Source organism: Rousettus aegyptiacus, unplaced genomic scaffold (assembly GCF_014176215.1).
Source record: "Rousettus aegyptiacus isolate mRouAeg1 unplaced genomic scaffold, mRouAeg1.p scaffold_m13_p_4, whole genome shotgun sequence".
Lineage (NCBI taxonomy): Eukaryota > Metazoa > Chordata > Mammalia > Chiroptera > Pteropodidae > Rousettus > Rousettus aegyptiacus.
Genome location: NW_023416307.1, coordinates 156,816,934 through 156,844,887, shown reverse-complemented (window position 1 = coordinate 156,844,887; position 27,954 = coordinate 156,816,934). Strand labels below are relative to the sequence as shown.

Here is a 27,954-nt window from a genome sequence, read left to right as displayed (position 1 = left end):
CCTCTGGGACTGCTGGAATGGACGGGCAGCCGTCGACTGAGGCCACGGAGCAGGGAGCGAGGGCCTCCCAGACCTTTCTCCCCCCTGCTCGACGGCGCCGGGCCCTGTTCCTTCCTTTCCTTGGGCTGGGGGGGCACCTGCCTGCTCCCGGCCTGTCTGCACGGGGCTCCCCAAGGTAGAACAAACAAACGTGCAGCCCAGATCCAGGTGAAACAAGAAAATCATTTGTTTTATTCCAAGTCCTGGAAGCTCCAATGAGAATCTGAAAAAAGATGTAACAGGCGGCGCCCCAGGGGCGGGGTGCAGAGAACAGTCCCCGGCCCCCCGGCCCGGGGGCCAGGAGGGCGGCGAGGAGAAGGCCTGGCTGGAGGCCGGCGGTGGGAGGCGGGCCCCCGGCCTGGCCGGAGGGCGGAGGAGGAGGAGGCGGAGGGCTGAAGAGTCGACTCAGTTCCTGGGCGACGGCCCCACAGGGGGGCGCGCGCCACGGGTCACTCTTCGCCCCTCTCAGGGGCACTGAGCTCCCGGGGCCACTTGGGGGCCCCCAGGGGCTCCGACTCAGGACTCGGCCTCGGCTCCCCCAGGGGCCCCTCGCCCTCCAGGTCCAGCTCCTCGAAGGACGAGCCGCTGGCGCCCGACTCGCCGTAGCTGTGCTCGCTGCGGGTATCCGCGTCGTCCCAGCCGCGGCCGCTCGCCCCGGGGCTCGGCGTGGCAGCCGACGCCTCCCGACTGCCAGGACCCGCCTCCGGGCTCACGGAGCTCCCGTCGCTCACTGTGTCAGCTCCTGCGCCAGGAGGAGGGGGCAGAGGTTAGCGGGACCCCCGCCCCTCCGCGCGGAGAGGACGGAGGCTCTCCGGCCGGCCGCAGCAGCTCATGAATAATAAAGGCACCCCAGGCTCGGGAGGGTCGTTCCGGCTGCCCTCTGCCCCGACTGGGGCTGCAAGGGCTGGGGGTGGGGGAAGGGGCGGAGGGCGGCCTGCTGTGCATGCCTCTCCCTGCCCCAATCAGCCCAGGCTCCCTGCATTCCCACAAAGCCTGCCCCCCTCCCGCCCCCGCCACCAGAGTCCATTAAGGACCACTCAGCCCCGAGGTGAGAGGCTGAGGGTAGAACAAAGAGACCCAAGTGGTGGCCCCTCCTCCACCCCCATGTCAGACTTGCAGAGATGTTTGTCCCCGGCCAGCTACAGAACGCTGCCCACGAGGCGTGAGGACAGAATGGACCAGGAAGCCTCCTCCCCTGTCCTCCTCCCCCTAGGCAGGGTTCCCCAGGGAGCAGCTTGTCCAGGAAGTCGGTGGCCCCCGCCTCTGGGCCATGCTGAGCCCCCATTTGAGGAGAAGCTGGGGCACGAATGGGAAGAAGTCCTGAGAGATCTCCAACCAGTTGCCCCAAAGGAGGGTGTTGGGATGAAGCACTCGCCGGGCTTTCTCCTCTGTGCCTGGGTCACCGGGAGATGCCCTCGCTCACCCCCCACAGCTGCCGGTTCCTGAGCCACCAAGCAGCAGAAGGGGGCCTGGGAAGCACTCTGTCAGCAGCCGGGGAACCCTGGCACGGTGCTGAGCTGGGCTGAGGGTCCAGACCCCCCGCCCCCAGCCTGTTCCTCCCACACCCGCACGTCCCCCAGGAAGCAGCCCTTCCTCTGCCCTGCTGGGGAGCAACCCCTCAATTCCTCTCCCAGATCAGAGGCACTGGCAGCAGTTGGGGTGGCGAGGAGGGCCCGGGAGCGCAGGCCTCCGGACTCAGGGAGGGGAGCCGTGCCTGCCTTCCTGTGAGGGGGGAGGGGCGGCTCTGAACATCACGGAAGATGAAGGGGCCAGCTCCCCACATCCCGTCTCCATGGCGATGGAGCCCCGAGCCAGGCGCAGCTGGGGACTGCTCGGCCTTTGGGCTTGTCCTGGAACTTTGAGCCTCAGCTGGGGTCTCGGGTGGGGGTGGGGGAATCTGGGACCTGCTCCCTGTCCAGGCCCTTTGGCCCCTAGAAGATGCTCCTTGGGCCCTACTGGCAGAGGCACGGGGAGCTCCGCTCTGCAAGTGCCAGGCTGCTCAGTGCCCTTCTCGCTGGGGCCCCAGTCCTGGCTCCCAGGCTACGGCCTGGGCCACACCCTGACCCTGGCTTAGGACTCCCGCCCCTCATTCGACCCTTAAATGATGACCAGTGCCCCAGGGGCAGCCAGCCTGGAGGAAGCAGAAGAGGGGGCCTGACCCCCTTAAACCACCGCGTTCTTCCTGCGGATTCGCCCGCTGGCTGGGATCCAGGTATGAAAACCTCCTCCCTCTCCCGGCTCCTGGGCTCCAAGCGATCAGAGGAAGGAGCCCAGGGCTTCCCCCTCCGGCCAAGGCCCAGCAGGCTGGGAGGGGGCAGCCCCTGGGGACACGTGGACGCTCCTGGCAAAGGAGGACAGGGCAGGGAAGCGGTGCCCCTCCAGCCCCGAGTCCTGGGCCTGCCCCGGGGCGCCCATACCCGCAGGGCTGCTGGGGCGGGGAGCGAAGCTGCCACCTTCGCCCCCATCCCACATCCTCCACTGTCCACGGCCGGTGCGGGGAGATCAAATATTCATCACCTCCCTGGAGCTAAATAATACATCAATGTAATAACAGGCACAAGGCAGCTAATCACCCCCTTTCACCTCCCAGCCTGAGAGGGGCCCCAGCGGGGAGGCAGGGACAGGCCAAGCCTCGGGGGGCTGGGCACCCGCTGTGTACGGCCATGTACGTGGCGTGCACCTGGCAGGCAGACTCCCGGAGTCCGCCCCGGGGGTCAGGACAGGCTCTGTTGGAGGGGGGCAGACCCTGTGGCCCCCACACCAGAGAGTAGGTGGGTGGGCTGGCAGGGAGGACGGGGCCAGGAGCTAGGGCCCCCGGGAGCTAGAGGTGTGGGAGCCTTGGCTGCAGCCGGCTGTGGCGGGTGCCAGAGTCCTTCGCCACCCTGGCAGGCGCTGTTTGTGAGGGAGGCTGGATGGGCGGGCCAAAGAGGGGGGTGAGGCAGCAGAGAGAGGTTGAAGGAAGGCCAAGGTGCTCTCCCCTTCCCGCAATGACTGCCTGGGCCTGCTGACCTTGTGACACGTCCCGTGCCCACAGTAGGGGCACTGAAGAGTGTCTGCCGGGCACCGCCAGGCGGGGGGGAGCCGTGCCCCACGGAGGTAATTAAGTGGCAGATGAAGCTAACTGTGCTGGACACAGCCCCTAGGGAGCGGAGACTGCCTCTCAGCACCCCCACCCCGCCAACACATGCCTCTCTGGGGTGACCTTGGCTGCTGAAGGCTGGACGGACAGAGGGAGCCTCCTGAAGCGGGAGGTGAGAGGGGCGGCGGCCCTGACCAGCCTGCACCACCCCCAGCTCCCGGGCCTCCACTCAGAGGCCCCTCCGGCACAGCCAGGGTCGGACCCCCTGGGACTCCTCGGGGTGTTACCCATGAGGACAGCCCGTGGTCACAGAGGTCATGACGGGGGGAGCAGGGCATGAAGGCCTGCTCCAGGGGAGAGGGGCTGGGCTCGGATGCGGCCCCCTCCGCCTGCTCTCTGGCTGCCCTTTGGCAGGCAGAGGGTGGCCGGCGCTGGGCGGGGCCCCGGGCTGGCGGGCAGGGGGCAGGAGCGCATCCTCCGCTTCTCACCTTCCCGACCCGGTGCCAATCTTACTTCCTGATGAGCCCACCCAAGTGACGCCTTTCTTGGGCAGCCTCAGTCCCCACCCACCACGAGCACCCAGCTGTCTGTGATCTGTGTCCCCAAGGGTACCCCTGCTGCCTCTGCCGGGGATCCAGCAGAACCTTCGCGTCTGTGTCGCCAGGGGTAACGCGTGTGAAGCCACACCCACGGGGACCCACGTGTCTGGGAACAGGGAACTCTGCCTGTGGGTCCTGGGGCGGACACTGGACGCCCACAGTGCAGCCTGGCCAGGGAGGGACCCCCGCGAGCGAGCGTGTCCCACACACCCAGAGAGAGGGCTCCGGGCGGGCCGGCCCCACCCCGCCCCCCGAGCCCCGCCCTCCGCGCCCCGCCCTCCGCAGGTCCCTCCCCGCCCCCCCGCACCTGCGTCGTCCACCCGCGCGTCGCTGGCCTCGGCAGGCCCCCGACTCTTCCGCTCTGTCTCCTTCATCTCAGGCACGTAGAAGTCTCCCTGCCGTGCCAGCGGGCACATGAAGTAGATCTGGTCTTGCTGGTAGATCTCCAGCCGAGGGTGGGCACACAGCTTCCGCTCCTGGTCAGGGAGGGAGGGGAGGGATGAGGGGAGGGATGAGCCCCATGGGGCCCCAGGAACTGACCATGGCCGGGTCCCAGGGGGCTCTGCCTGCCGCCCCAATCCCCCTCTAGTCGCAAAGCCCTGCTGCGGGGGCACATGGCGCCCCCAAGGGCAGGCCCCACACTCCAGGGGGGCAGGGGTCTGAGGATCTAGGGGTCCTTGGGACAACGTCCTAGGACAGGAGCTAAAAGAACCCCGGAGCCTGGCACTGCCGATCCTACGTGTGTGTCTGCTGCAGAAAGCACTGGGCTTGTAGAGCCGTGGAGCTTAGCACTCTGGGTCACCCCAGGACAGGGACCCCACAAACTACGGCCCCAAGAGCCCAAGCCAAGCCCAGATGTGCCCTGCCACAGCTTCCATCCCAGGACGCCTGGGCCTGACCTCCTCTCCAGCCTGGACAGCACTGACTGACCGACAGACACCAGGAGAGGCCAGTGCACCGACCCTCGGGCCTCTAGGCCCTGCCCGTGCAGACACGTTGCTGACGAGTCCTGGACCGGGGCTCCAGGCCAGCTAAATCCCTCCTCTGCTCCCACCCCCGCAAATGCAGGGCTCTGCCAGCCTCTGAGACTACCGGACGTGGTTGGGTCACTGCCCTTCTTACAATAGGGCCATAATTTCGGCCGAGGGGCCGGAAGCAGCCCCTAGGCTGGAGGGGCAAGAGGAACAGGTATGTCTAACACAGGACGTCACCCCGACTCTGCAGGGGATCAAAGTACCAGCTGCTAGGGTCCCAAGGTCTGAGACAGGCACTACACGACCCTGAACCCAGAACCCGAAGCTCCCCAACCCAAAGCGTGTGCGCATGGGGGCCGCCGGAGCCGAGGCAGGCAGGGACACTCAGAACGGGGTCAGCGGCAGCCAGCTCCCGAGCCCCCCCCTTCCTACAGCAGAGCGCAATTACCCACTAAGATGACCGCGAGGCCCCTGGCCTGTCACTGCTCACCCGCTAACCTTCACAAGATGGCTATTTATAGCGCCCGCCTGGCTCCCACCACGAGCTCTGAAGTGAGCTTTCCACTTAGCGGTAATGAGAGACTTAGCAGCCGCTGGGGAGAGGCCACTCCAGGACTCCACTCGTCTGCCTGCCTGGCCAGGCCTAGGCTGAGGGGCCCCTTCTAATCAAAGCAAGTGAAGAGGGGTAAAAATGAGCCCCTGAGGGGAGGGAGGGAAGAATAAGCCTAAAAGATTTCTCCGGCCAGGGCCCCAGCAGCCGGCTGGAGGCAGGACGCATCTAGGCCGCGTGGGGGTGGATGGCCGGGCCGGCTCGGCCTGATTCCACGGTGACCCAGGCGAGGACTTTTATCCTAAGTCTCCCTGTGCTCAAATGCAGGGTGGGACCCCCTCGCCCTGACGCCTCCGGGGCCAGTGAAGGAAAAGCATCTTTAATAGTTTGATCTTTTTTTGCCAGCCCGGGGTGCTTCTTGGGCCATCTCCTGAGCCCACCCCTGGCTCCTCCCGTCTGTGAGGACACCGATGACTGCCTCCGCTTCTCCACCTGCCCACGCGCTCACGCCGGTGCTGGTCCTGAGGAGGACATGGGACTCGAGAACACGTCGGGAGGCAGGAGCTACCCGACTTCGGGGCCGTTCTAATGCCAGCACCTGGGGGTGGGCGTCTGCCGAACCCAAGCCCTGCTCAATGAAATGGGTCATGTCACCAGGGCCACGGCGGCCCTCCGAAGGGTCAGGGCTTCCCTGGTGGCTGGAGGGAAGAAACAGGGAGAGGGCTCCCAAACCCAGCTGGGACGGGACCTTCACCAGCATCACACTCTGGGCATTCCAGGGGTCCAAAGGGAAGGCCCCTTCACGACTATCAGTTACCTGGTGGCCCATCTCTCGAGGGCTGTAGACAGGTGGCTTTTGGGGGTGCTCCCAGGAACCAGAGCCTGTGCTCACCCAGAAATTCCGGGGACAATGGAGCCCTACCCCATCCTCTGCCAACACTCAGGCCGCCTGCCTGGTTCCCCTTTTGGAAGTCACAGGGATAATAAGAGGGAACGGCTCCCCCCACCCTCCCCTCTGAGCTGGGCATCACGGTGGGCCGCACCAGGCAGCCACCCTTGCCACCTGCTGCCAGCCCCCTCATTGGCAGGCGGGAGGCAGCTCTGCGGCTGCTCTGCGCATCTGCCTCCTCCGGAGAGCCCGGCTCTGAAGTTGCCTGGCTGTGGACAGCCCCGTTGCCATGGAAACTGTATCCTCCATCCTTGCCGTAGCCTTCATCTCAAAGCCATCCGGGAGAACAGAGGAACAGGGAAAACAGACGAGGGAGAGAAAACTGTGTGGCCTGGCCGCGCACCCCTCCTTCCCTGCCCAGCCCCCCCTCCTCACGGCACCCGAGCCTGCTCCCAGGCCCCTGGCGGGACAGCCCCACGCCAAAGGCCAGCCTGGCCCTACCCTCACCACCTGGAGGCCCCTGGCACTCTCTGTGGAGGGAGGCACGAAGCTAATTAAAATCTCATTGACAGCTCAGCCCCAACTCATTTTAACACATGCTGGGTCCTGCCAAAACTCAGACTTGGGGGCGGAAGAGAAGGAGCAGGAAGGAGGCAAAGGTACAAACCTCCAACCCAGGCCCACGGGCATGGGACGGGCTCACAGATGTCCTCGCGGCCTCTCCTGGGAGACCTGTCCCTGTGCTCTGCTCACTGAGCAACAGTGAGTCCAGGGGTGGCTGGGGATGGAGGGTGAGAGGCAGGACTGGCCATACCCCTTTCCCTCAGCGACCGGGGCAGAGGACGAGACCTTCCCCTCTCTGCCGGGGCAGCCTCTGAGGGACGTGGGGGCAGCCCCGGGCCAGCTCTCGGGGCCCCGCTGCACGTCGATGAGCCAGTAAGCATTGGAAAATTGTTGAAGGAAGGCGAGGCCAGCTGCCTCTCCCTCGGCTAGCCCCAGGGAGCCCTCGGAGAGCAGACTGCCAAGAGCCAAGGACGCCAGGTCAACGCCACACCGGGCTGGTACTGCTGGTGAACGGGACCTGGAGTCCTCTCAGCCCTGGGCACCCCCCTTCCCACGGCCAGAGGCCTGAGGAAGCATCACCAGGACAGGGGGACCTGCTCTGGCCACTGAAGCCACTGGCCATCGGATGATGCCACAGCCCAGGGCAACTCCCTCCCACACGCAGACTCAGAGGGACCACCGGGCCCCTCTCTATGGTGGAGGAGATGCAGACGATCCTCCCCACCGAACAGGAAGAAGTCAGCTCATCAGGCCGAGGTGCCACCTGGAGCTGCCAGAAACAGGACAGAGGCGTTCTAGTCCCCAGACACACGTCCAAGGCTCCCCTCCCACCTGGACCTCCCACAAGCAGAAACAAGGAGCGGGGAGCGGGGTGGACACGTGGGACATTGCCCATAATGCAGGGATCTCCAGGAGACCTCAGTCACCAGCACTCCCCCGACCCCTGCACCCACACTGGCCACCCGCCCCCCGCCACCGGGGTGCCGGCGGCAGGCAAAGGAAGGAGCAGAGCACAAAGGCTGCCAGTGCCGCTGCCTCGGCCACCGCGGGGACACACCAGGACACCCCCTCCTCGCCGCAGGTGGTGCTCACCTCCTGAGGGGGGACGCGCTGAGCCAAGGCTGCCCACAGGCCCACAGCTGCGCCCCCGGGAGGGCTTACTGAGTGGGGGTGCAGGGAGTCAGGCCCAGGTAGAGATGGAGGGTGGGTCCCACTCCTAGGCTACTCAGAGCTCCGTGACCTCCAACCCCCAAAAGGACGAGGCAGCGAGAGCAGGCCCAGGAGCGGGTCACGCTGCTCCTCCACGTGCTCTAGGCCCAGAAAGGAACGAGGTCTGCTGTGTGCACCTGCACCCAATCTCCGCTGCAGCCCCCGGCCCCACCGGGGCGCTGCCCAGGCCGACCCGCCCGCCTGGGCCGGGCTGGACAGCTGGGCAGCCGCGCGGCCCACTGTTGCATCCCACCGGAGGGGGCGGCATCTCTTCGCGGGGTGCAGCGAGGCGTGCTGATTTCTAATTACACAGACATGGACGCACACCCGCCGGCGCACGGCGGTCCCCGAGTGGCGCTCAGACCCCAGAGGCCCCTCAGGCAGCTGGCCTGCATCGCACGTGCAGCTGATGGGGAGGCGCAGCAGGGGTTGTGGCTGGAATGTGACACGTTGTTATTATTCTGCTCAGGAACTTCTGTCAACTTCCCCCTCCCCGGCTCCCTCTCCTTCCCACTGGGCCTCCCAGCAGCCTCGGCCCAGAACCTAAACCTGCCTGCGGGGTGGGAGGTGACGGAAGGAGACAGCTCTCGGGGCCTTGGGGCGCCAGCAGGGAGAGCCTGCAAGGGGGCTGCTGTGCGCACTCCCCAAAGCCCTGAAAATGGCAGGCAGAGGACAGGAAGAGAGGGAAGGGGCGGCGGGGACGGGGAGACAGGGCAGCGGGTGGAGGCGAGAGCTCGAGTCAGGAGCCCGGAGCGCGGCCTCGCTGCCGCCGGATGGGTGGCCCCTCCCTGGGTCTCAACCTCCCCGACTGTGAGATAAAAGAGGTTGGAACGGAGGATCTCAAAAGAACTGAGAAGCTGGAAAAGACGAAGAAAAACACCCTGGCGTACAGATAATTGTACACTTGGAAACCCCCCGAATCGATGGAGAAACTACCACAGGTACTAAGATCAGAAAACAGGAAGCGCAGCTCATTTTCATAAATGCTGGTCAGACGATTAGAAAACACAACGGGCGTGAGCGACGGTGGCCTTCGGGGGCCACGCAGGAGCCCGCGGCCGGGCAGGAGCCTGGGGAAGCCGGCGGGGTGGGGGGGAACGGAGGGGGGGAGGCCGCGAGGCGGGGAGGCGTCCGCTGCGCCTGGCACCCCAGCCTGCTGTGCCTGCTGCTGCCGCTGCCTGAAGACGTTTCATTTTCACCTCCGAGCCGGCAGCCTGCCACGCAATTTACACTTGTGCTCATCTCCCTGCGTGCCCAGGACCTGGCTCCCTGGGCAGCCCGTGGGGGGCCCTGGCAGCGTTTCTTACTTACTCTGCCCTGGAACTTCTGGGAGACCAGGGTGGGCCGGGGCACTGGGGAGCAGGGGAGGGTGATCGCCTCTAAGCAGGCACAGGGGACACAAGCCCTTACGCGCCCCGCTACGTGGGTGGACTGGGAACCCATGGGCCCGACAGCCAGGCCCAGCCTCTCTTTTCCCCAGGGCCCAGGTGGCCAAGACCCGACCCCAGCCTCAGCCCTGCTATGGCCTTCCTGGGCCTGTGCGGAGCAGAGTTAGCAGCCTGGGGGGGCATGGGGAGCTGGGGGGCTCAGTCGTGGGACCCCACCTCGCTCCCTGCGGGAGGGGACCACAGCTTCCCAGGCAGCCCGGCTGCCACGGCAGGCTCCAGGGCCCCTCTCCAGGGCCCGGCCGCTCCCTGCGGCATCTGCGCAGTCCAGGACCTGGGGCCCCGTCCGGACGAGTGACGAAACGCTGCTGACTGATTACCCCGCAGCGGGAAGGCTGCTCGGTGCAGATGGAGCCACGGAGCCAAGCACCTGGGAGCCGGAGGAACCAGAGAGCGCCAGAGGGCAAGGACAGGTGGGTGAATGCCGGGGGCGGGGGGCAGGAGCCCCAACGCCTCACGCCAGACTGGCGCCTGGGACCTCTGCGCGTCCCTCAGGGAGGCCCTTCCCCTGGAGCCTCAGGTGTCCCGTGTGCACAGCCGGACGCGGGCCTCTCCTCATCCGAGGGCTCTGCTCTGCAGGACAAGCACCCTCCTTGGGACTTCACCCCTTCCTTGATCCCGGAATCCCAAGCTTTCTGAAGAAGAGCAACAGAAATTTTCCTGTTGAGTCCCATCTGCCTGGGGAGAGCGGCTCCCTCTGGATGGTGACGGCCAAGCCCACGGCACCATCCAGACAAGCCTCAGCCCCCAGGGTCCTGCAGGGCTGCCAAGCTACCACATCAAGCTGGTATTTTGAGAGTGGTAGCTCCCACGCCCGCCCCAGCAAAGGCTGGCTTTGCGCTTTCGCTCCTGGGGTAGGGGAGTGGGGAGGGGTGAAGCCAAAGGGGCCCACGAGCAGGTGCCAGGGCCTAGGCTGGCAGAGGGGAGGGGCCTGGCCTCCTGCGGGTCCTCCACATCCCAACATCCGGGGGCATGGTGGGGTCCCCTCTTGGCCTGGGGGCATCGGCGCTACTCTCAGCTAACTTGTTAACCTCGCTGAGAGTTCGGCTGTGGCCTCTGGCTCCTCTGCCCACCTCCCTGTGCTCAAGGCCTGTTCCAAAGCGCTCCCGGGACAGGTGACCCATCTGCTCAGGCGGCGTCAGCGGCCTCACCTCCTGGGCCCACGTTCTCGCTCCTCCCCTGTACTCCAGCCACAACAGATACATGAGCCTCGCCCAAGCCGGCGCCTCTGCCTGAACTGCCTTCCCACCTGGAGAAGGCTCGGCGCGTCTGCCAACCCGCCCCCTCCCCCCGCCACACACACACCCGCGCCGGTGAAGCCACCCCTCCCCTCCCTGCCTCACGTCCCCTAGGTGGCTGGGAGACACGAGGGAGGAACGAGTCTGGGGGCCTGCCGCTCGGCCCGGTCCTGGCGCTGCTGAGCGCGGCCTCCCCCCTGAGCCGGGGCCAGCCGACGAGCAGGTGGCGGCACTGGCAGGTGAGCCGGCCCTGGAGCCCCGGGGAGGAAAGCCTGGCACGGAGCCACCTCCACCTCGCTGGGGGTGAGGACGGGAGGCCCGACAAGGCATCTGCAGCAGCTGCGCCCTGTGCCCGCACAGCTGCCAAGGCCCCGGCGACGAGCGCCTGCGGGGAGGTGGGCAGCCGGGCGCTTGCTGCCCTCCGCTCCTGGCTGCCACGGGAGTCTGCCAGGCCCCAGGGCCAGGACGCCGGTGAGGAGCAGCATGGCCCCCGCGGTGGGAATCGAGGTGAGGAAGCCCCAGCGGGATGTGAAATTTGGGGTCCTCTCTCTCTCCACGCTCATCACCTTCGCTGAGCTAATGTGGGGAGGTTCCGAGCTTCACTTCTACTAAAGGAGGTGCTCCTAGCACCTCGGCGCAGTCACTAGCTCCTCCGAACCAGAGCTGATGTGGCCCCCCATCTGTAAAACTCGGGGGCAGAGCCACTCCAGGTGAAGCAGGTAAGGGTCCGCGTGCAGGCCCCCACCCCTGGCGTCCAGCCGAGGGGGCACCTCAGCACGGCCCCGGGGCTCCTGCTTAGAGCAGTCTGGGGACTGTGGTCTGGGGTCCCTGTCCACTTTCAACCCCTGGTAGGACAACCCCATCAACTCAACTGTTCCGCACAATAATCATCAGTGTATGAATTATTCATTTAACCAACGTTTACTGAATAACCTTGTTGGGCGCCATGATAAAACAGGGAGAGGCACAGAAAGAGCTTAGCGAAGTTTGTGGCACGTTGGAGGTGCTGGCTAAGCGACGTCTCGCTCCGCTGAATACCTAACGCGCACCGAGCGGACGGGCTCTGGCCACTGGCTCTCCTGCCCCCACTGCCCCAGCTCTTCCCCAGGGCCATGGAGACAGAGCCAAGGCCTGGCCTCCAGGGCCGGCCTGCGCTTCCCCGCCAGCGGCCTGCACTCGGACGACGCCCTGGGTCTCTCTCAACTCAGGAGAAGGTGCCCGAACATCACCGGACCCCCAACTCCCAGAAAGCAGAGGCCAAGGGGAAGGGGCTTTATGGAGATTGTGGATCCTGCTGACAGGAAGTCAGGCACACGGGGGTGTGGCTGCCAGCCTAACGCTCTCAATGACCTCCCCCGCCAACTGCTACAGCCGGAGCTCAGGGACCCCTCTCAGGGACCCCTCACTCGCGGCACCCATCCCCCCCGCCCCGCCCTCTCACTCAGTCCTGTTGGCTCCATGCACCGAGCCCTCCCGCTCAGAGACCGGCTCCACCCTGTGGTGAATGTGCGGCCTTCACTACTGCTCCGGCCCGGGCCATGTCTCTTCGGAGGCCTTGGGAGTTCGGTTCCCTCCCACGGCTGCCAGAACATCCCCTTCCTGGGGCTCGGGGAGTGGCCTCTCTCGCCCTGGAGGTCACCTCCTTGGACTCTGGCGGGGCAGCCTGACCAAGCTGGAGTGTCTTCCACATGGGCCGACAGTCACACGGTACCCGGGGACCCTCACGCACACTGTCCCAGAGTGCTCAGCCCAGGGGCCTCCAGTGGCTTCTGTGAAGAACGGCCGAGTTCCAGCCCCTGGAGCTCAGCCTACCAGGCCGCCTGCCAGGGGAGGCCAGCCAGGAGGGCAGGGCCTGTCACACAGACCACCAAGCTAGGACCCAGCCATCCTTCCAGAATCCACACAGAACCCTGGCAGATGATTCTCTCCAGGTTCCTCAGCGAGCCCCACGACCCCTGCCATCCCATGAGACCGATCCTGCCCCGGCTCAGGCCCATCTGCAGCTTCAGGGATGGGGCTGCTCTCCCCTCCCTCACCCAGGGCTCTCTGAGGCCCCTGGCTCCCGCCCCTCCTGACCAGAAGGCCAGCAGCCGCCGTCTGTCACGCCACCCAAAGCACCTCCACGGCAGATCCCGCCTCAGATTCAGAGAGAAGCCAGAGAGGTGGAGAAAAAGAAAAGCGTGTGTGTGTGTGTGCGCGTGCGCATGCGCGTGCACACACACCCACACACACACCCACCCACGCACGCCCACACACGCAGGGGCAGAGGCAGCCGGTGGTCCGAGCCGGGAGAGACAGAAGGGCCCGGAGGCCTGGTGGCGGCCTCCTCTCCCTGGTCCCAGGCGGAGGGGAAGAGGGCAGGTGAGGGAGGCTCACACTCCCCTGTCCACTGCCGGCTGACGCCAACAAACAGCCAGTCCCTTCTCCATCCTTCACCTTAGTTCCCCAAAGACACAAGGTCAGGCTAAACAGCGGCAGAGGTGACCCACCCCCCACCAGGAACCAGCAGAGCGCCCTGGCCATGCCGCCGCCGTGGGTGGCCGGGCGCCACCAGCATGCCTCGCAGACATGTCCGGAGAAGCCCCTGCTCTCCCCCCTACCCCTGGCTTCCGCCTCCTCCCAGGCGGGAAAGAGGACGGTACTCCCCCTCCTCCAGCCCCCACCCGAGGAGAACCAAGCCCGGAGCACAGCTGACAGGCTCTCGGAGGGGGAGGAGGGAGGAGGGAGGAGGGAGGAGGGCTCTCATCAAAGAGGTGACGTCAAAACCGGGCAACTTGTGAAGCTGTCAGGGGCCGGGGAAATTTGGACAAAGGTGTCTAAAAATAAACCCCCGAAGCCGGGAACAGGCTTTGGTGGCTGAGCTGCTCGCCGCCACGCCACACGCCACGCATCCTGTTCTGAGGTCTGGAGCCCAGAAAGCCCCTTCCTGGGGGCGCGCCTCCACACGGGCCCTTGACGCTGAGCACGGCGCAGACGAGGCCAGCGGCACCGCGCGCCGGCCTTCCCCGGGGGGGCCGGGGGAGCCCCCACCCCAGGGGGCACGCCGAGGGGCCCCGGCACTGAGGTCTTCCCTCCTGCCCTCACCCCCAGCCGGCGCCCCGCCCCCCGAAACGCCCTCCCCAGCACCCCTCGGGCCGCCTTCCTCCCGCTCACGGCGACCACGCGCCTCCGTGCCCCCCGGGCCCCGGCCCTGCCCGAGGGCGGCCCTCTTTCTTCCCTTCCTGTCCCTGGCCACCGGGGCCGCACGTGTCCATTTCCTGGCCCGGACACTGGACCCTCACACCTAACCAGGGCCGGTGGGGGCCCCCACCTCCAACGCAGCCGCTGTGCTCCGTGCCCTAAGCTGCTGGGCAGAACAAAGCTGCCGGGCTCCGACGACCCCGCCAGTTCACGCGCCTGCTGGCCTCCTGTGCCCTGAGCCCAGCCACGCTGGCCATGCCCTCTGCACAGCCTGTGCTGTCACAGGGCGTCTCCTAGGGCAAAGACTGTCAACATGCTCACATCCCCAAACACGTCCACCAGCCCGACCCTCTCCGAACCCCAGACTCCACGCCCCCTCTCAGACGCCCACCAGGCAGCTCCCCCGACTGACGGGCCCGCAATGCCGGCTGCCGCCCAAACCAGGTCCTCCCTCAGCTCTCCAGCTCAGTGCCAGGCACCACTACACGCCTGCCCGCCTGCTCAGGCCAGAGGGGACGGAACCCGCTGTGACCCCTGCCACTGCCTCCCCTCCCCAACACCCGACCCAACCAGAGTCCTTCAGTTTTACCCCCGCAAACAGATGATAAACCTCCGCCCCGGCCGCATCTCTGTAGCTACTGCCCCAGCCCGAGGTGTACTATTCACGTCAGGATGCGTGACAACCGCCTGAGCACCCCACCAGGCCCCTCCCTACCCGGGGCTGGGACAGCCCGTCCCGCAGGCTCAGACCCTGTCCCCTTCCTGCTGTGATCCCCTACTGCCTTTGGATCCGACCCACGCTTCCGCTCTGCTCTGCCCACAGCCCTCTTACCCCTGGGATTCGGCCTGAGTGGTCACTCCTCCGAGGGGCTGGCCCTGACCACTCTGTCCCACCTGGCCCCCCGCCTTCCTCACCCTGCTCTTTCCCAGCACGCGCCCCATCTTTGTCTGACGTCTGTACCCATCACCGCACCTCAGCGCGAATGCCTGAGTCACACGCCATCTCACGTCGTGTCCGGCACAGACGTCCACTAAACGTGAGTGGACAGATGAATAAACAGTCACACCCAGGCCCAAACTGGGGTCACTTCTCTAGCACCCAAGTTTACAAAATGTTTCAGAACAAGAGGGATGTGCAACAGGGAAAGTTGTAGGGAAAGTTGTAAAAAACCTCTGTGGACGGAGACGCCATCGGATCCCCTGCTGGCGGCCTCTCCTGCTTCCCCCAGACAGACCGGTCTGCCGGCGTGGCCGGCGACCAGACTGGGAACTGAAGGAGACGGGCCTGCCTGCGCCGCCCCAGTCCTGGGCTCAGGAAGCAGGTACGTGAGCCCTGCGGAGACAGGACCAGGGGTGACACATGGGCGCCGGGGCCCTGCCAGCCTCGGGGCGCCTGCCGCGGACGGGGTCGGGGTGGGTCCGCCTGTCCGTTCAAGGGTGGAGTCGGGGCTGAGCACCAAGGCTGTCTCTGGTCCCAACCAGAGCTGAACTCACCGGGCGGGGTTTCCGAACAAGCCCCCATGCTGCTGGCAGGCACTCCGGTGCCCGCAAGGTCATGTGGAAGGGAAGCCAGCAGCCTCTGCCCGTCTACCCAGCTCCACAGGCACCTGCGCCGCGAAGGCCCCAGGGTGCTGCCCTCCCAGAACCACCTTTCCCTCCCGGCCTGGGCAGTCCACCCCCCCCCCCGGCTCCCGCCCAAAGTACTGGCTGCGCCCCACCCCCCGACACACACATCAGGCCTGTGTCTCACCTTGATGTAGGCGTCCAGGGCAGGATGAACTCGGCGGGCAGCCAGCCAGATGGACAGGGTGGTGGTGTAGGGGAAGGTGGCCGTCACCACGTGGCTGGGTGCCGGGAAGGAGAACACCTTGAAGCCAAATTTCTGGTAGAGCTGGATAAACTCAGGGGAGGGCGACTCCTCCCCTTCACTCAGAATGCTGCCCACCGCGCAGCGGCACTTCTCCGGGGGGACCTGGGAGGCGGAGCGGGGCTGTCAGCGTCACGCAAAGGAAGGAGGCACCCCGACCTCTTGCCTTGGGGGTTCTGTGTCAACTCGGGCCTGGCAGAACCACCAACGGGCTGTGCCCCAGAAATCGGGACGGCCAGGACCACTTTCCTGCTGGACCCTCGCTGTGGCCCCGGCCTGTGGCATCCCGGGGACGGCTGTGCAGAGGCTGCAGGGAGCAAGCGCGCAGCGAACTCTGGACCGCGGACGGCACTGTGTGAGCCCCCCCCCCCACCCCCCGTCGCCCAGGCCGCCAGGCCTCCTGGCCAGGCCCGGCCCCTTCCTGTAGCTCAGGGACTGCTGATCCCCCTCCAAGACTCTCTGGGCCCCCAGTACCCGCACTGCACTCTGCTCCCCTCCCTAGCCGCCCTCCCTCCCCTGGCTCCCACACCCCCCAGCCGTGTGGGGCGCCTATGTGGGTCTGCAACACTTCCCAGGCCCGGTCCCAGGCCTGCGAGGCCCAGCCCTCGCTGCTCCGCCTGGCATCAAGGGGCCCCCGTGTGCCTCGCCTCCTGCCGCCCGAGCCTGTGCCAGCACTTGGGCCGGGCCCAGGCGTATCCGTTCCTGAATCCAGACGCTCACCACAGAGCGCAAGCTCTCAATCCCAGGGTCTCTGCCATCTGAAGGTCCCCTTCTCCCCGTGCCTGGGGTCTGCTGACCCCTAAATGTAAACCCCCTCTACCGCCACCCACCCCTCCCCCAGCACACCTGCCCAGCACTGTAAAGTCACTTTTACCTGTTCGCGCCTCTGCCCTCCGCCTGGCCTCCTCCAAGACTTGCCAGCAGTCCCGGGGGGTTTCCCAGCCCCGCTCTGCCATTCTGCTCCAGCCAAGCCGGCCCTGTCCCTGGAGTCCCTCTCTGCCTGGGGTGTGGGCACTGACTCTAGGCTCCCGCCTCTGTGCAATCCGTGAGAGTCACCCCAGCTCCCTGGTCCTCTTGCTGCCCCTTGAATCTTATGTAATTAAGCGGAGCTCAGGGCTTTAGCGGCGGGAAATATGGCGCAGTGGTCGGGGCTATGACTTCTGGAAAGAGGCGTGCCTGGGTGTGAATCCTGAGTCTTGTGACTTGGACAAGTCTCTCGGTTCCCTGGTGCCCTGGCTCCTTGAGGTCTACTTACGCAACAGTTGTGTTGAATGAGATGCTTTGCATAAGGCCTTAGCCCTCTCCAGCACTTGACAAATGCTCCGTAACTGCTGTCTGTTATTAGTAGCTATGACGCAGACCAAACAAGTGACCTCTGGCCTCGAACGCCCATCCACTTAAACCTCTGCGCATGCGGCTCCTCCCTGCCCACCGTTTGGGTTCAAACACCCTCCTGGGGAGCCTGTCGGGGTGGCTCGGTGGCACAGGCCCCCACACCAGTGTTCTGCTGTAAACTCTTACTTACATCAAGTCCACCCTGCAGCCGTCACCCGTCTGCCTGACGCCCCTCCCGCCGGCCCAGGCAGAGGCGCTGGAGATGCCTGCAGTTCCACCTCTCATCTCTAGATGGTGCACCTGCCCCGCTCACACCCCAGGACGCGAGGAAGGCCAGAGAGGCGGAGGTTCTGGCGGAGTCAGTGCCTGCCGCAAAGGCCACCCTCACTGACCCTGTAACCTACGCTGAGCAAAGGAAAGGTCCGACATAGGTCACGCGGAGAAATGGATGGACGGCCACGGCATCTCAGCCCCCGGCCTGCCTGGGTTTGGGTACCAGGGTCTCCCCTGGGATCACTTCAGCATCACCACACACTCCTCAGGCCGCAAAAGGCACCACACCACCTGTGATAACCCTGCTTAGACCCTCCCGATGGCTCCCAGTTCGCCTCTAGGATGAACCTCCTGAGCCCAGCATGCAAGGTCAGCGTCAGCGGCCCACAGGGCACTGCCCTGCCTTGTCCGCACGCTCGCCTGGCACCCCTGTCCTGTGTCCCCCCGCCCCAGCAGGGGCCAGAACCCAAGCGGGCAGGTACCCACTGAGCGTCTGCGTGGCAGAGGGAGGGACCGGCCAGGCTCTGGCCCAGCCCGCCCTGCCGGCCTCCACTCCCCCCACCCCCACCCCCACATGAAACTATTTGCGGCGCCCCAAACATGCCGTCCTCCCATGCTTCCTGCCTTTGCGTAAGCTACTTCCTCAGCCTGGAATGTCCTTCTTCACTCTACTCCAGAGTCCCTTCTGCTGGGAAACTCCGGCCCATCCTTTAGGACTCTGCCCCACCCTCCTCCTCAAAGCCTTCCACTGCTTCCCCCATCCCCCAGCAGCCCCTCCTCTCTGGTCCCAAATGCCGGCCTAGGGAGCCGCACTGCACGCGAAGCCTTCGCCATCTCTGCCCACCACTGCAGGCCTCTAGACAGAAAGGCCCGGGATCCTGTGCGCACGGTTCTTGGGGTGCACGCGTGCACAAAACGCACACACGGACCCTGCGCCCCCCACAAACCTCCTCTCCCTCCACCTTGAAACGGGAGCTCCTGTCCCAGGGCAGGGGAGCGGCTACGAAGGAGAAGGGGCTCCTGGGGTCCTCAGAGCGTGTGGGGCACAGATGCTCCCTTCCTGTCCCATCGCCTCTCCGTTCCACAGACAGGGCCGCTTCCTGGCCCCTCCCCTGCCCTGGCCAGAGCAGAAGGGGCACCCCGCACCACGCCGGAGGCCAGAGCTGAAGGCAGCCGAAGGCAGCCGAGTCAGGCCCGGTGAGACAGGCCCTAAGGCGAGGCCGCTCTAGAAGGGGGGGGGGGGGGCCTCGCCAGGCTCCCAGGCCTGCCCCAGGGGAATGGCCTGCTGAGGTCGCATGGGGCCCAGGGGCTATGGCCCGGGCTTGGATCAGGAGCTGTCCTCTGGCGCCTGCTGGGGGGTGGGTCCTGGGCCTCATCCTTATTATTGAGTCCCCAGGAAAACAACCCGAGGCAGGACTTTCAGAGACCGAGTGACTCGCCCTCTGGCACAGGCTGGTAAGCAGCGAAGCCCTGACTCGAGCCCAGAAGGACAAGTCCAAAGTCATCTCCTCCCACCCCTCACCTCTCTTCCCCTCACGAAGCAGCTCTGCTGGGCCAAGAGGGCTCGCGGGTACGGGTCTGAAGAAAACTGTCACAGGGGACCTGGGGTGCGGGCGGCCTGGGCCCCCAGGAAACATCGGCCCAGCCCACACTGCCACTGACCTACCTTGTCAAGGGGTCCGTCCTGGAAAATCCTACTCCCTCACCCCTTCCCAGGCTCCATGTGACCTCGGTGCCTGCAAAGAAGGCGGGGTCTCCACCCCCCACAGTGAAGCGGACTGCCTACGGGTTCTCGGCATTCTCAGCCCCTGTAGACTTGGTGGGCCCAGGCGACTCTCAGTGGACCAGGGGAAGAAAGGAGCTTCGGCGGCGGTCCAGCTACCAAAGGCCAAACCCAAGCACCGCCAGCTCCCCGACTCGCTCCACGCCTGGGGCAAGCACCCCCGCCTCGGCCTCGGCCTCGGCCAGGAACTGGACCAGCCGCCCCACCTCATTTGCCTCAGCCAGGGCTCCCCACAAGGGCAGGCAGGCAGGTTGCTTAAGCCCCAAACACAGCAGTAGAGGCAGTAGCGGAGGGGGGGGGAAGGGGGGGCCAGGCTGGCGGACAGGACGGACCCATGGCTCAGGGACAGCGGCCCAGCCACTAGGGCCCGGCCACAGGCCAGAGCTGGTCCCAGCTCCTTCCCTTCCCTATGCCCGAGGTGCCCAGAGGGGCCGGGCTCAAGGCGCTGCACAGACCCTCAGCCCCCACCTCGGAAACAGGGCTGAGGGCAGAGTGCTCAGGACACTTCTCCAGCTACACGAGGACAGGGCAGAACGAGATGAGAGAGGGAGACGGACAGAGAATGACAGACACACAGACAGAGGTGGGGGGGGGTGCATGCGGCCCAGCGACCGACTCTGGAACTCACCCCACTCCCTCAGGACTTAGGAGAGGAAATGGCCACACTCCGCGAAGGCTGGGCCCTGGGCAGGAGAGGAACGCCTGTGAGCCGCTGTCGGGGTCTGTCCCCTTCCCCCACCTCTACCAAGGCTCTCGGGGACAGTGAGTGGGACCCTCTCCCTGCCCCACGAGAACCACCGGCCCAAACCCGGCAGGCCCCTCCCCTACAGAACTCGGTGCGGGACTCAGGGCCGACTGGCCCACACACTCCCCTGCCTACCCGCCCGCCTGGCCACCCCGCTCTCGACGCACATGCTCGAGCAGAACCCAATACAAAGTGTCCGCAGCAATCGCAATCACCCTGATCCTGCCTTGGTCGTGCCCTTCCCTGTCACTTGCTGGGCCCACAGCCAGACGGGGTGACAGGCCTTTCTCAGCAACCAGCCTCCCTGTGGACGGCTGAGGCCAGGAGCTGAAGCCTGGACGGGGCGTGGCTAGGGAGCTGACACCCCGTGGGGGTGGGGGTGAGCAGCGCCCACGGCAGGGAGCTCCCTCTCACCTGGTCACTCACTGGCCCCCTCGCAGAGCCTGACACAGCCTCACTTCCTGCCCAGCGCACAGAGAAGCGGGTTCTGGCTCCCGCTGTGCTGAGGTGGGGAGCAAGAAAGTGGGGACAGGACAGGACGGCCCGGCCGGCAGCCCGTCCCTCCCTGCCGTGAAGCCAGACATGCAGGGCCCCGGTCTGGCCACCGCCCGGGGGAGCGGCCTATGGAGCACAAGGTTTAGGTTCTTAGCCTTCCCTAGGACCAGCCGGGGCCTCTCCTCCGGGCTCCCCTCACACCCCCACACGGAGGCGTCCTGAGGGCTGGGCCTCTCGGTCCCACAGCGCCCAGTGCCCAACACAGAGTGGCACTGATCAGTTGCTCAAACGTTTGTTGGATGGAAACAAAAAAGCACAAGTGAACTAACTGCAAGATAAGTACCTTGGTCCCGGCCACGTGATCAGAAGTCGCCTCCATGGGATCAGCAGTGCGGACCAGAGGCCTCAGCTCAGCCACAAGCCCCTGGGGTCCCCGATTCCCTGGATCTTCTAGGGTCTCTGGCAGGCAGAGTACACTGCCCAGCTTCCAGAGCGGGTGGGGACGAGGCATCCCGGACACATCCAGGTGTCAGGATTGACACAGCTCTGAATGGGAACACAGGTGTCTTCTAGAGAGACCCGGGGCTGGGAGGGACAGGATCAGAAGGGCCACTTTGACCTACACGTTCCTCTGTGCTGGCCAGACGCCCACAGCCAGGCCATGGGCCTGGGGCCTAACCCCCCAGCACACTTAGCAAGCAAGAGTGACCTTCCCGCCCTTTTTTGTTGCTGTTAAACATCCGCTGGGGGCCGGGGGCTGGGGCGCGATGGCTCGCATGTGTCACTGGATTTACCAGCCCACATACGAAGCAGGTGTTCTAACCCTGCTCTGCAGATGAGGAAATGGAGGCTCGCATGTGACATGCCTGAGATCAGAGTCCAGGACGACGGAGAGAGACAGAATCAGAGCCCCGGAACGCCAGCCTCAAGGCGGTACGCTCAGGCCGTGGTCCCCAGACTGGCGACCGAGTCAGGCTGTGCCCAGCCAACCCCAGACCCCCAAGGCCCATCCCGGAGGCTATGCCACGCCTCCAGGAGGGCTGTATGGCGGGCTGCCTGGAGGCAGTGGCTGGGCCAGGAGGCTATGTGGAGAGAGCCACACGCCAGGGTTCTTCCAGCTCCCTTTCCCTGGGCCAGCCTCCAGCACTGACCCCAAGGCATCCTGCTGCCTTGGCCCTCTCCCATCCTGGAACTAGCACCTCTAACCCAGGAGGCAACACGCTGCTTCCGGAACAGGCAGACAAGCCAATGAGGAAAGGGACAGCGGCAAGGACTCCCCTCCCTCCCACCGAGGCCGTGCAAAGGGCTCTACCTGGGCCAGCTGTGGAAGGAGGGGCTGGGACTTACACACGGACCCCCGCAGGGGTAGCGGCGGCATCTGGGTCCCACAGGCCAGCGCCTGCCCCTTCTCCTTTGGGCCCCAGTGCTCTGGACTCCCACTCAGTGCCATCTCCCAGCCATGTGACCTCAAAACCTCAGTGTCTGTTCATCCGTCGGCCAGGCTACGCGACCTCTCGCCAGGGCCCGGTCCAGTATTCTCAGTGACCTCCCTGCCTCACCCCCTGCCCCCCTCCACCTGCCATCCAGTTAGCTTTCTAAGTCACAGGTGGCAGATTGTGTCACGCCTTTCCTCCCAACCTGCTGTGCCTCCCACGCCTGGCCTCTTCCACCTCCTTCTCCACTCGCCCTGTGTCCACTGGCCACACCGTCCCTGTCATCCTATGTCTGCAGGCCTTTCCAGGCGCAGTTCCCTTAGCCAGGAGGCCATTTCCGGCAGAGCAAACTTCTGCTTGTGGGAGGAGGCCCAGCTGGCATCTACCTCCCCCGTGAGCTCAAAGGTCTGTGAGCACTGAGCACAACACCCTGCTGGAGATTCATTAGCGTGGGGCTGATTTGCGGGGCCACTCCTGTTTCGTCTTCAGAGCACAGAACCTGGCACAGGGGGGGAGTCAGCACACCCTTGTTTCGACTAAGTGCCCCAGGGAGGCCCGGTCGGGAGACGATGGGTAGGCTGCGGGCCTGGCCCACGTGAACTCTCCAGGCGCGGAAACCAGAGCCGGGGATTCCGAAGGCCTCATCTGCCGCGGCTCAGAAGCCCTGGCAGAGCTGCCAGCTCATCCAGCTGTGGGCAGCACCGCCCATGGCCTGGCAGGAGGCCGCATTGGTGAGCCCTGACTCACTCCAGGCTGTAGGTACAGGCAGACGCCCACAGGGTGCCAATGATGCTGGGTTAGTCTCCAACCCCAGCATCTTAGACATTCTGGGCAGCTCACCTGGCTCCACCTGACCCCCAAGGCCCTCTCCAAACCAGGCAGCCTGACATCCAAAGTAACGCCGTATCCCTGGGCCGGGGGCCACCGGAATGGCTGGACAGGTAAGATTCCAAGCCCCGGGCCCAGGGCCTACACTCTCGGCCCTTGAGAACCTGCAGCCACAGCACGAGAGCTGAAAGGGGGAAGGCTCAGAAAAATACCATATGACCCCGAAGAGAGGGCGGGATCCGGAAGGGCTGGCCTTAAAGCACTGCTCTCAAAGGGGCGTGGAGAGGTGAGGGTCAGCAAGCAGAGGAGGCGGGGGATCGAAGCCCGGCAGAGGCGAGGGACTCGAGGCGGTGTGGCCCCTTCCCGCTCAGAAGGCCGTGGGCAGCCATGAGCCAGGGCACCCGGACCTGGGCAAACGGAAAACACCACGTGCTCCCACAAGGGACCAGAATCCAGGCCAAGCCTGGAGGGAGCTTCACACTCAGAAGAAACGTGGTTTGCGGGGCCAGCTCGAAGATTTTCTCACCCCTTCCTCAGAAACCCAAACGCCCCTCCCCCAATAAGCCCTGCCCCAGGTCCGTCCCCGGGGCGGAAGTCCTGCCAAGGCGCAGAAGGCTCCTTACCACATGCGGGCTGTCGTAGTAGACGGCGATGGAGCGGAGCCTGGGGCACACACTGCAGCTCTCGGTGAAGAGCCTCCCCGTCTCGTTGTAGGGCCCCGTGTGGAACTTGTAGGCCACAGTGACATTGCGAATGGGGGGTGAGCCAGCACTCACGGCCACCCCAGCCAGCAGTCCCGAGTACCCAGCAAAGGCCAGCAGCGTCAGCAGCAGCAGCAGAGTAAGGCCCCCAATGAGGCCCAGTAGTAGCAGGTCCGACATGGCTCTGTGTCCCCACGCCGCACCCCACGGCAGCTGCAAAAAAGACAGAAGGGAGAGGAGGCTGGTAGCCTGCTCTGACCAACGCGCCCACCTGCCCGCCAGCCAGTTCTGGCCCAACCTCAGCCCTGCCTTGGGTGCTCTGACCCAGAGGGAGTGGCCAGAGGTGTTTACACACACAGTGACCTAGAAGGGAGCTACAAAGGATGACTGAAGCCACAAGCCTCCTTATTTCTTAACCACAACACTGAGGCTCTACAGCAGCTCTGCCTGTCAGCTGGTAGCCTTGGTCACACCTGGGGAAACTGAGTCATAGAAGGCACAGGAGTGAGTCAGCCAGGGCCAAACTGCCAGCTCTGAGATGGGCCAGATGTCGGCCAGCCTGATTTCCCCCCACACTATCTCTTCCTTCCCACAGCTGAGTCCCACTGCCTACCCAGCCCCCCACCCCACCCCCACCCCCCAAGCCTAATGGACCACGGCCAGAGGGAGGACGGGCGAGCCCCAGGGTCTGAACACTTCTTAACAAACAGGGAAACCACGAGGTACAAGCCCAGGGGGGGAAAATGCGCCGCAGGAAGAGACTCTCACAGGAAACTCTCCTTTGCTGAGCACATTTGGCCCGTGGAATCGGGCCATCCGGCGAGCTCGCCCGTTCAGAACTGGAGGAGGCCAGATCGAAACAGGAGCGAAATCCAGCGCTACGCTTCCCAGACCCGAGCCACCAGTGCTAACGAGCTGCATCCCACTTTTCCGGCCCATAGATTAGAAAGAGCGAGGGAGAGGAAAACGCTGCCGACAAGCAGAAGCAGCCGTCACTTGCCCTTGGCCTGAGCGTCGCGTTCCACAGGGAAGGGGTGCCAGCCTGGCGGGGAGCCACTCCTGGGGTCCGTTTGCTGCCCTGTCCCTTCCCCTCTCCCCTGACATCTCCAGGTGTTTAGAATTCAGTTTTTTGGTTTTGATCTTCCCAACCCACCTCCTGTACTAAGTAAGTAGTTCACAGAAAGGCATGGTGGACTGGGGTGTGGGGGTCCTTTTTCCTTTCCGTGTATGTCATTTATCTGACAATTCTCCCTTCTCCCCACAGGCCTTTCCCCATTCCTCGTATTTGTACAGTCCAAGGAATAAAGACATTTACTTCAGGAAAATAAAATAGAAGCAGAGAAGCTATGTGAGCCATGGACACCATGCTGAGGCCGGAGTGTGAGATTCAAGGCGGACTGCCCAGCCCTCCACAAAACCTGGGGCCAGAGGCCTAACCCTCTCCTGCAGAGCGCTGGACCCGAGTCGGCAGGGGCGGGGGGAATCCCAGTGCAGAGAAGGCTGTTTAAAGAGGAAGGGGACTATGTGACCCAAGGAAGGAGCATTCCCAACCCCAAGCATTTAAAACTTAAGAGTTTTGGGAGACAAAAGTCAACACACTTTGGCCCTGTGGAAAAACTTAGCTCTGTGAAATATTTTGCTCCCTGTAAGTTATGTACGTCAAAAATTTTGCTGAAATATTGTCTTTGGACTTAACGCGCAGAGGCAAAATAAATTTCGAAAACCTTGGTGCCATGACCCTGGGGTGCCTCGTGCTGGCCTCTCACAGCTGCCCTATCTTTTTCGGCCGCATTCGCTGTCCTACGCAGCTCACCTCCTGTTAGTTTCATTTCTGTCTCCTCTGATAACGATGATGATGATAAATCTTTCACTGGGTACTCACTATACGCCAGGCACTGTCTAAATGTTGGACCACAGCTACTTCGTTAAGCCTCAAAACGACACAGACACAGATTAGGAAACCAGCGGTTAGAGGGTAAGAGACCTGCCCAAGGTCACACAGGTACTAAACAGACCAGGACCAAAATGCCGGCAAAAGGGACCCAAGCAGTCTGGCTCCAGGCCCCCTCCTTGGTGACAGACAGGGTTTCCAGGAAAGCCCACGCCTTTCATTCATAGTGCACATCTCTGAACCCCAGGCTCCCAGCTGGAAACCCTCGGTGTCCAGTCCTCCCACCAGCTTGGGAGTGGCAGACCTCACTCTTCACTACCCTCTCAGCCGCACACTCCTAGCGGCCTCAAAAGAACTCAGTCTCACCTTTCTCTTCCTCAACTTCTCAGAAAAGGGAGAATATGACCCTGGGGACCCCAGGCACAGGAAGGAGGCGGGGCAATGTGAATTTCCCCCGAATACGAGAGAAAGGGAAGGAGAAGGGCTGGGGGAGCTCACCTGAAAAGGCCAGGCTCACTTTTGGCAACTCATGGCATCCAGTGAGGCAGGGACCAAGTGCTCCAGTGCTGGGGGCAGAGAGAAAAGAACCCCTGAGCCGGGCACCATGCCCTGACTGCTCCCTTTTCTGGGAAAGCCCGCCAGGGCCGCGACGAGAACTCCGCCTTCCCCTACGCTTGCACCCGCACCACGTCCTCAGTCGCCTTGGGGAAATCAGAAGCCACACGGCCTCACAGAGTCGAGTCCTCACTCCCTGCTCAAGCCCCTGCTCTTGGAGAGGGGCTCCCGTTCCTAAAGGGCTCCAGCCGGCGCCGCCGACCTCGGCCAGGCGGGGCCCCCTCTCGCGCCTCCCGGGTGGTCGCCCCCGGCCGGGTACCGGCGAGCGTCGGGGCGGGCCGTCCGGCGCGGGCTTCCTGGAGCCGCTCACGTGTGGCGGGCCAGCCCTGCGGGGCCCCGCGGCAGACAAAACTTCGGCGCCGGCGGGGAGCGGGAGGCGCCGCACTCCGAGGGGCCTCGCGCGGGGAGGAGGAAACGCCGCCTCCCACTCTCGGCTTGCACCCCGCGCTCTGCGGCGCCTCGCCCACTTACGGACCCAGCCCCTCTCCAGCCACGACCTCACGGGGGCCCCAGACACCTCCGCAACTTCGGGGAGGCGAAAGTTTGCAGCCGAAGCGGCGAGGCGTGGCCTCGGGAGGGGGGCGGAGTTAAAGTGAGGCTCCAGCCTCCGTCCCCTCTCTGTACCCCTCCGGCTCCGCTGCCTCGGGCCGTGCCCCGCGGCCGGGGGCGGCCCGGGGCGGCCCGGCTGGCCCAAGGTCGCGGTCAGGCCCCAGGACCCGGCCCCGGCCAGCCGGGGGCCAGCCGAGATGCAACGAGCGGCCTGACCCGCGGGGGTTACGCAGGGGACGCGGGGGGCCCTGCCGCCGCGCCCGGGCCGGCAGAGGTCCGGGGCCGCGGGCGCGCAGGAAGCGGCCCCGGCGGGAACGCGTCTCCCCCCGCCCGGCCCTCACCTCCGCGGCCACCCGCAGCGGACGCCGTTGCGCGCAGGCGGCTCCGGGCTCGGTCGCGGAGCCTGCGCGCGCCCGCCGCGCACGCTCGCTCCGCCCTCTCGCGGCGGGACGTGGCCGTGGCCGTGGGCGCGTGCGCGCGGGAACCGAAGGGCGGAGGCCCGCCCCGCCCCGTTTCCATGACAACGAGCGTGCGCACTTCTCGCGGAGCTGTCAGGGGCGGAGTCCCCCGGGCACCTTGCTGCTTCTCACAAACTACCTGGGTGCCGCGGGTGCCTGAGCGAAGAACTTCTGGGCATCTGGGTTGGCGAGAGCAGCACGGGAAGTCCGCCCTGGGGGCCCGCAGCAGAGAGGAGCGTTTGGAGAGGTTTGGGGAGTGCGGCACAGCAGTATCAGCCTCTGGCATTTGTAGTCTGTGGTCCTGCCAGTTTCTCCCACTGAGGCTTCGCGACGGACCTGGGAACCGAGCGAGACAGGGCCACTTGCTCCCGTTTTACAACTGAGGGACTGAAGTCCATTCTGGACTCAGAGAAGAAGCTGGTGGATCCAAGCTCTGGACAGCACAAATATCAGCTTCCTGCCTCCAACGTTCCACCCCGCCCATCCCCTAACCGGAGCACAGGAGTGAGCTGTCATCTGTTCCACAAGAGTTGAGTACCACTCCCTGCCAGGGCAGTTCTAGGGGCTAAGGGTACTGAAAGAACGAAACAAAAGTCCATCCTCCTGGAGCTCAGCGTGCCGGGGGAACGCCTCCGCCCCAGGCTCCGCCCTGGATGTGGTGGGTCGGCCCTTCTAGTTTAGCGTGTACTGGGTAACTGCCAGGTAAAGTGTCAGCTCCTTGAAGACAAGTTTAATCTTCAGCTCCCATTTCTGAGGACCTACAAACGACACTCTTCTAGGGCCCCCAAGAAAAACCTTGCCCTCCTGAGAGGCCCAGTCTTGCAGCGGAGGGGTTGGGGAGAGGACAACCATGCTCGTAAGCTTGGCTACAAGACAGGCTGGGCCAAGAGACACGGGTGACTGATGCTCGGGAGTGCGGTGGTCCGGTGGAGCCCACTGCCGCACCAGCAAAGGGCAGGCTGGGCACACGGACGCTTGCAATCCTGGTTTCCTTTCCCTTTGTTTCACATTGTTCCTTCCGCAGGCCGGCAAGACTGAACCTCATCCACAGGGGCAAGCCTGTCCCAGCCGTTGGGGCAAACTGGCAGGAGGGGCAGCTCACAGGCATTGAGGGCTAGGCTGGCAGGGTTGTGGCAGTCCTGTTTTGCTTATGATCATGATCAAACACTTTGGGTGCCCCAGGCAAGTGGGCAATACGCTTGGAAGCATTTTTCT

General features: G+C 64.9%; 1 protein-coding gene across 7 annotated transcripts; it reads right to left on the bottom strand.

The window, feature by feature from the left end:
• Positions 1–202: 202 nt before the first annotated feature.
• TEX264 (testis expressed 264, ER-phagy receptor) lies at positions 203–26,752 on the bottom strand. Of its 7 annotated transcripts, none has more exons than XM_016133168.2 (6): positions 26,623–26,749; positions 25,616–25,683; positions 23,149–23,439; positions 15,517–15,738; positions 4,025–4,193; positions 203–781 (listed from the first exon to the last, which is right to left on the bottom strand). In XM_016133168.2, exons 3-6 carry the CDS (start codon positions 23,404–23,406, stop codon positions 489–491), a joined length of 942 nt encoding a protein of 313 aa, XP_015988654.2. In that variant the 5' UTR covers positions 23,407–23,439; positions 25,616–25,683; positions 26,623–26,749; the 3' UTR covers positions 203–488. The 7 variants fall into 7 exon arrangements, with proteins under 7 accessions (XP_015988654.2, XP_036074360.1, XP_036074361.1 ...); XM_036218467.1 differs by lacking the exon at positions 26,623–26,749 and adding an exon at positions 26,208–26,226; XM_036218468.1 differs by lacking the exon at positions 26,623–26,749 and adding an exon at positions 25,992–26,010.
• Between the last annotated feature and the right edge of the window lie 1,202 nt (positions 26,753–27,954).

Excerpts from the sequence above, each read along its gene's own strand:
- TEX264 (XM_016133168.2), bottom strand. The coding sequence starts at position 23,406 with ATGTCGGACCTGCTACTACTGGGCCTCATTGGGGGCCTTACTCTGCTG. Across the intron at positions 15,739-23,148 it reads ACTACGACAGCCCGCATGTG|GTCCCCCCGGAGAAGTGCCG; the intron begins GTAAGGAGCCTT and ends TCCGCCTCCCAG. Across the intron at positions 4,194-15,516 it reads CCCTGGACGCCTACATCAAG|GAGCGGAAGCTGTGTGCCCA; the intron begins GTGAGACACAGG and ends CTCCCTGACCAG.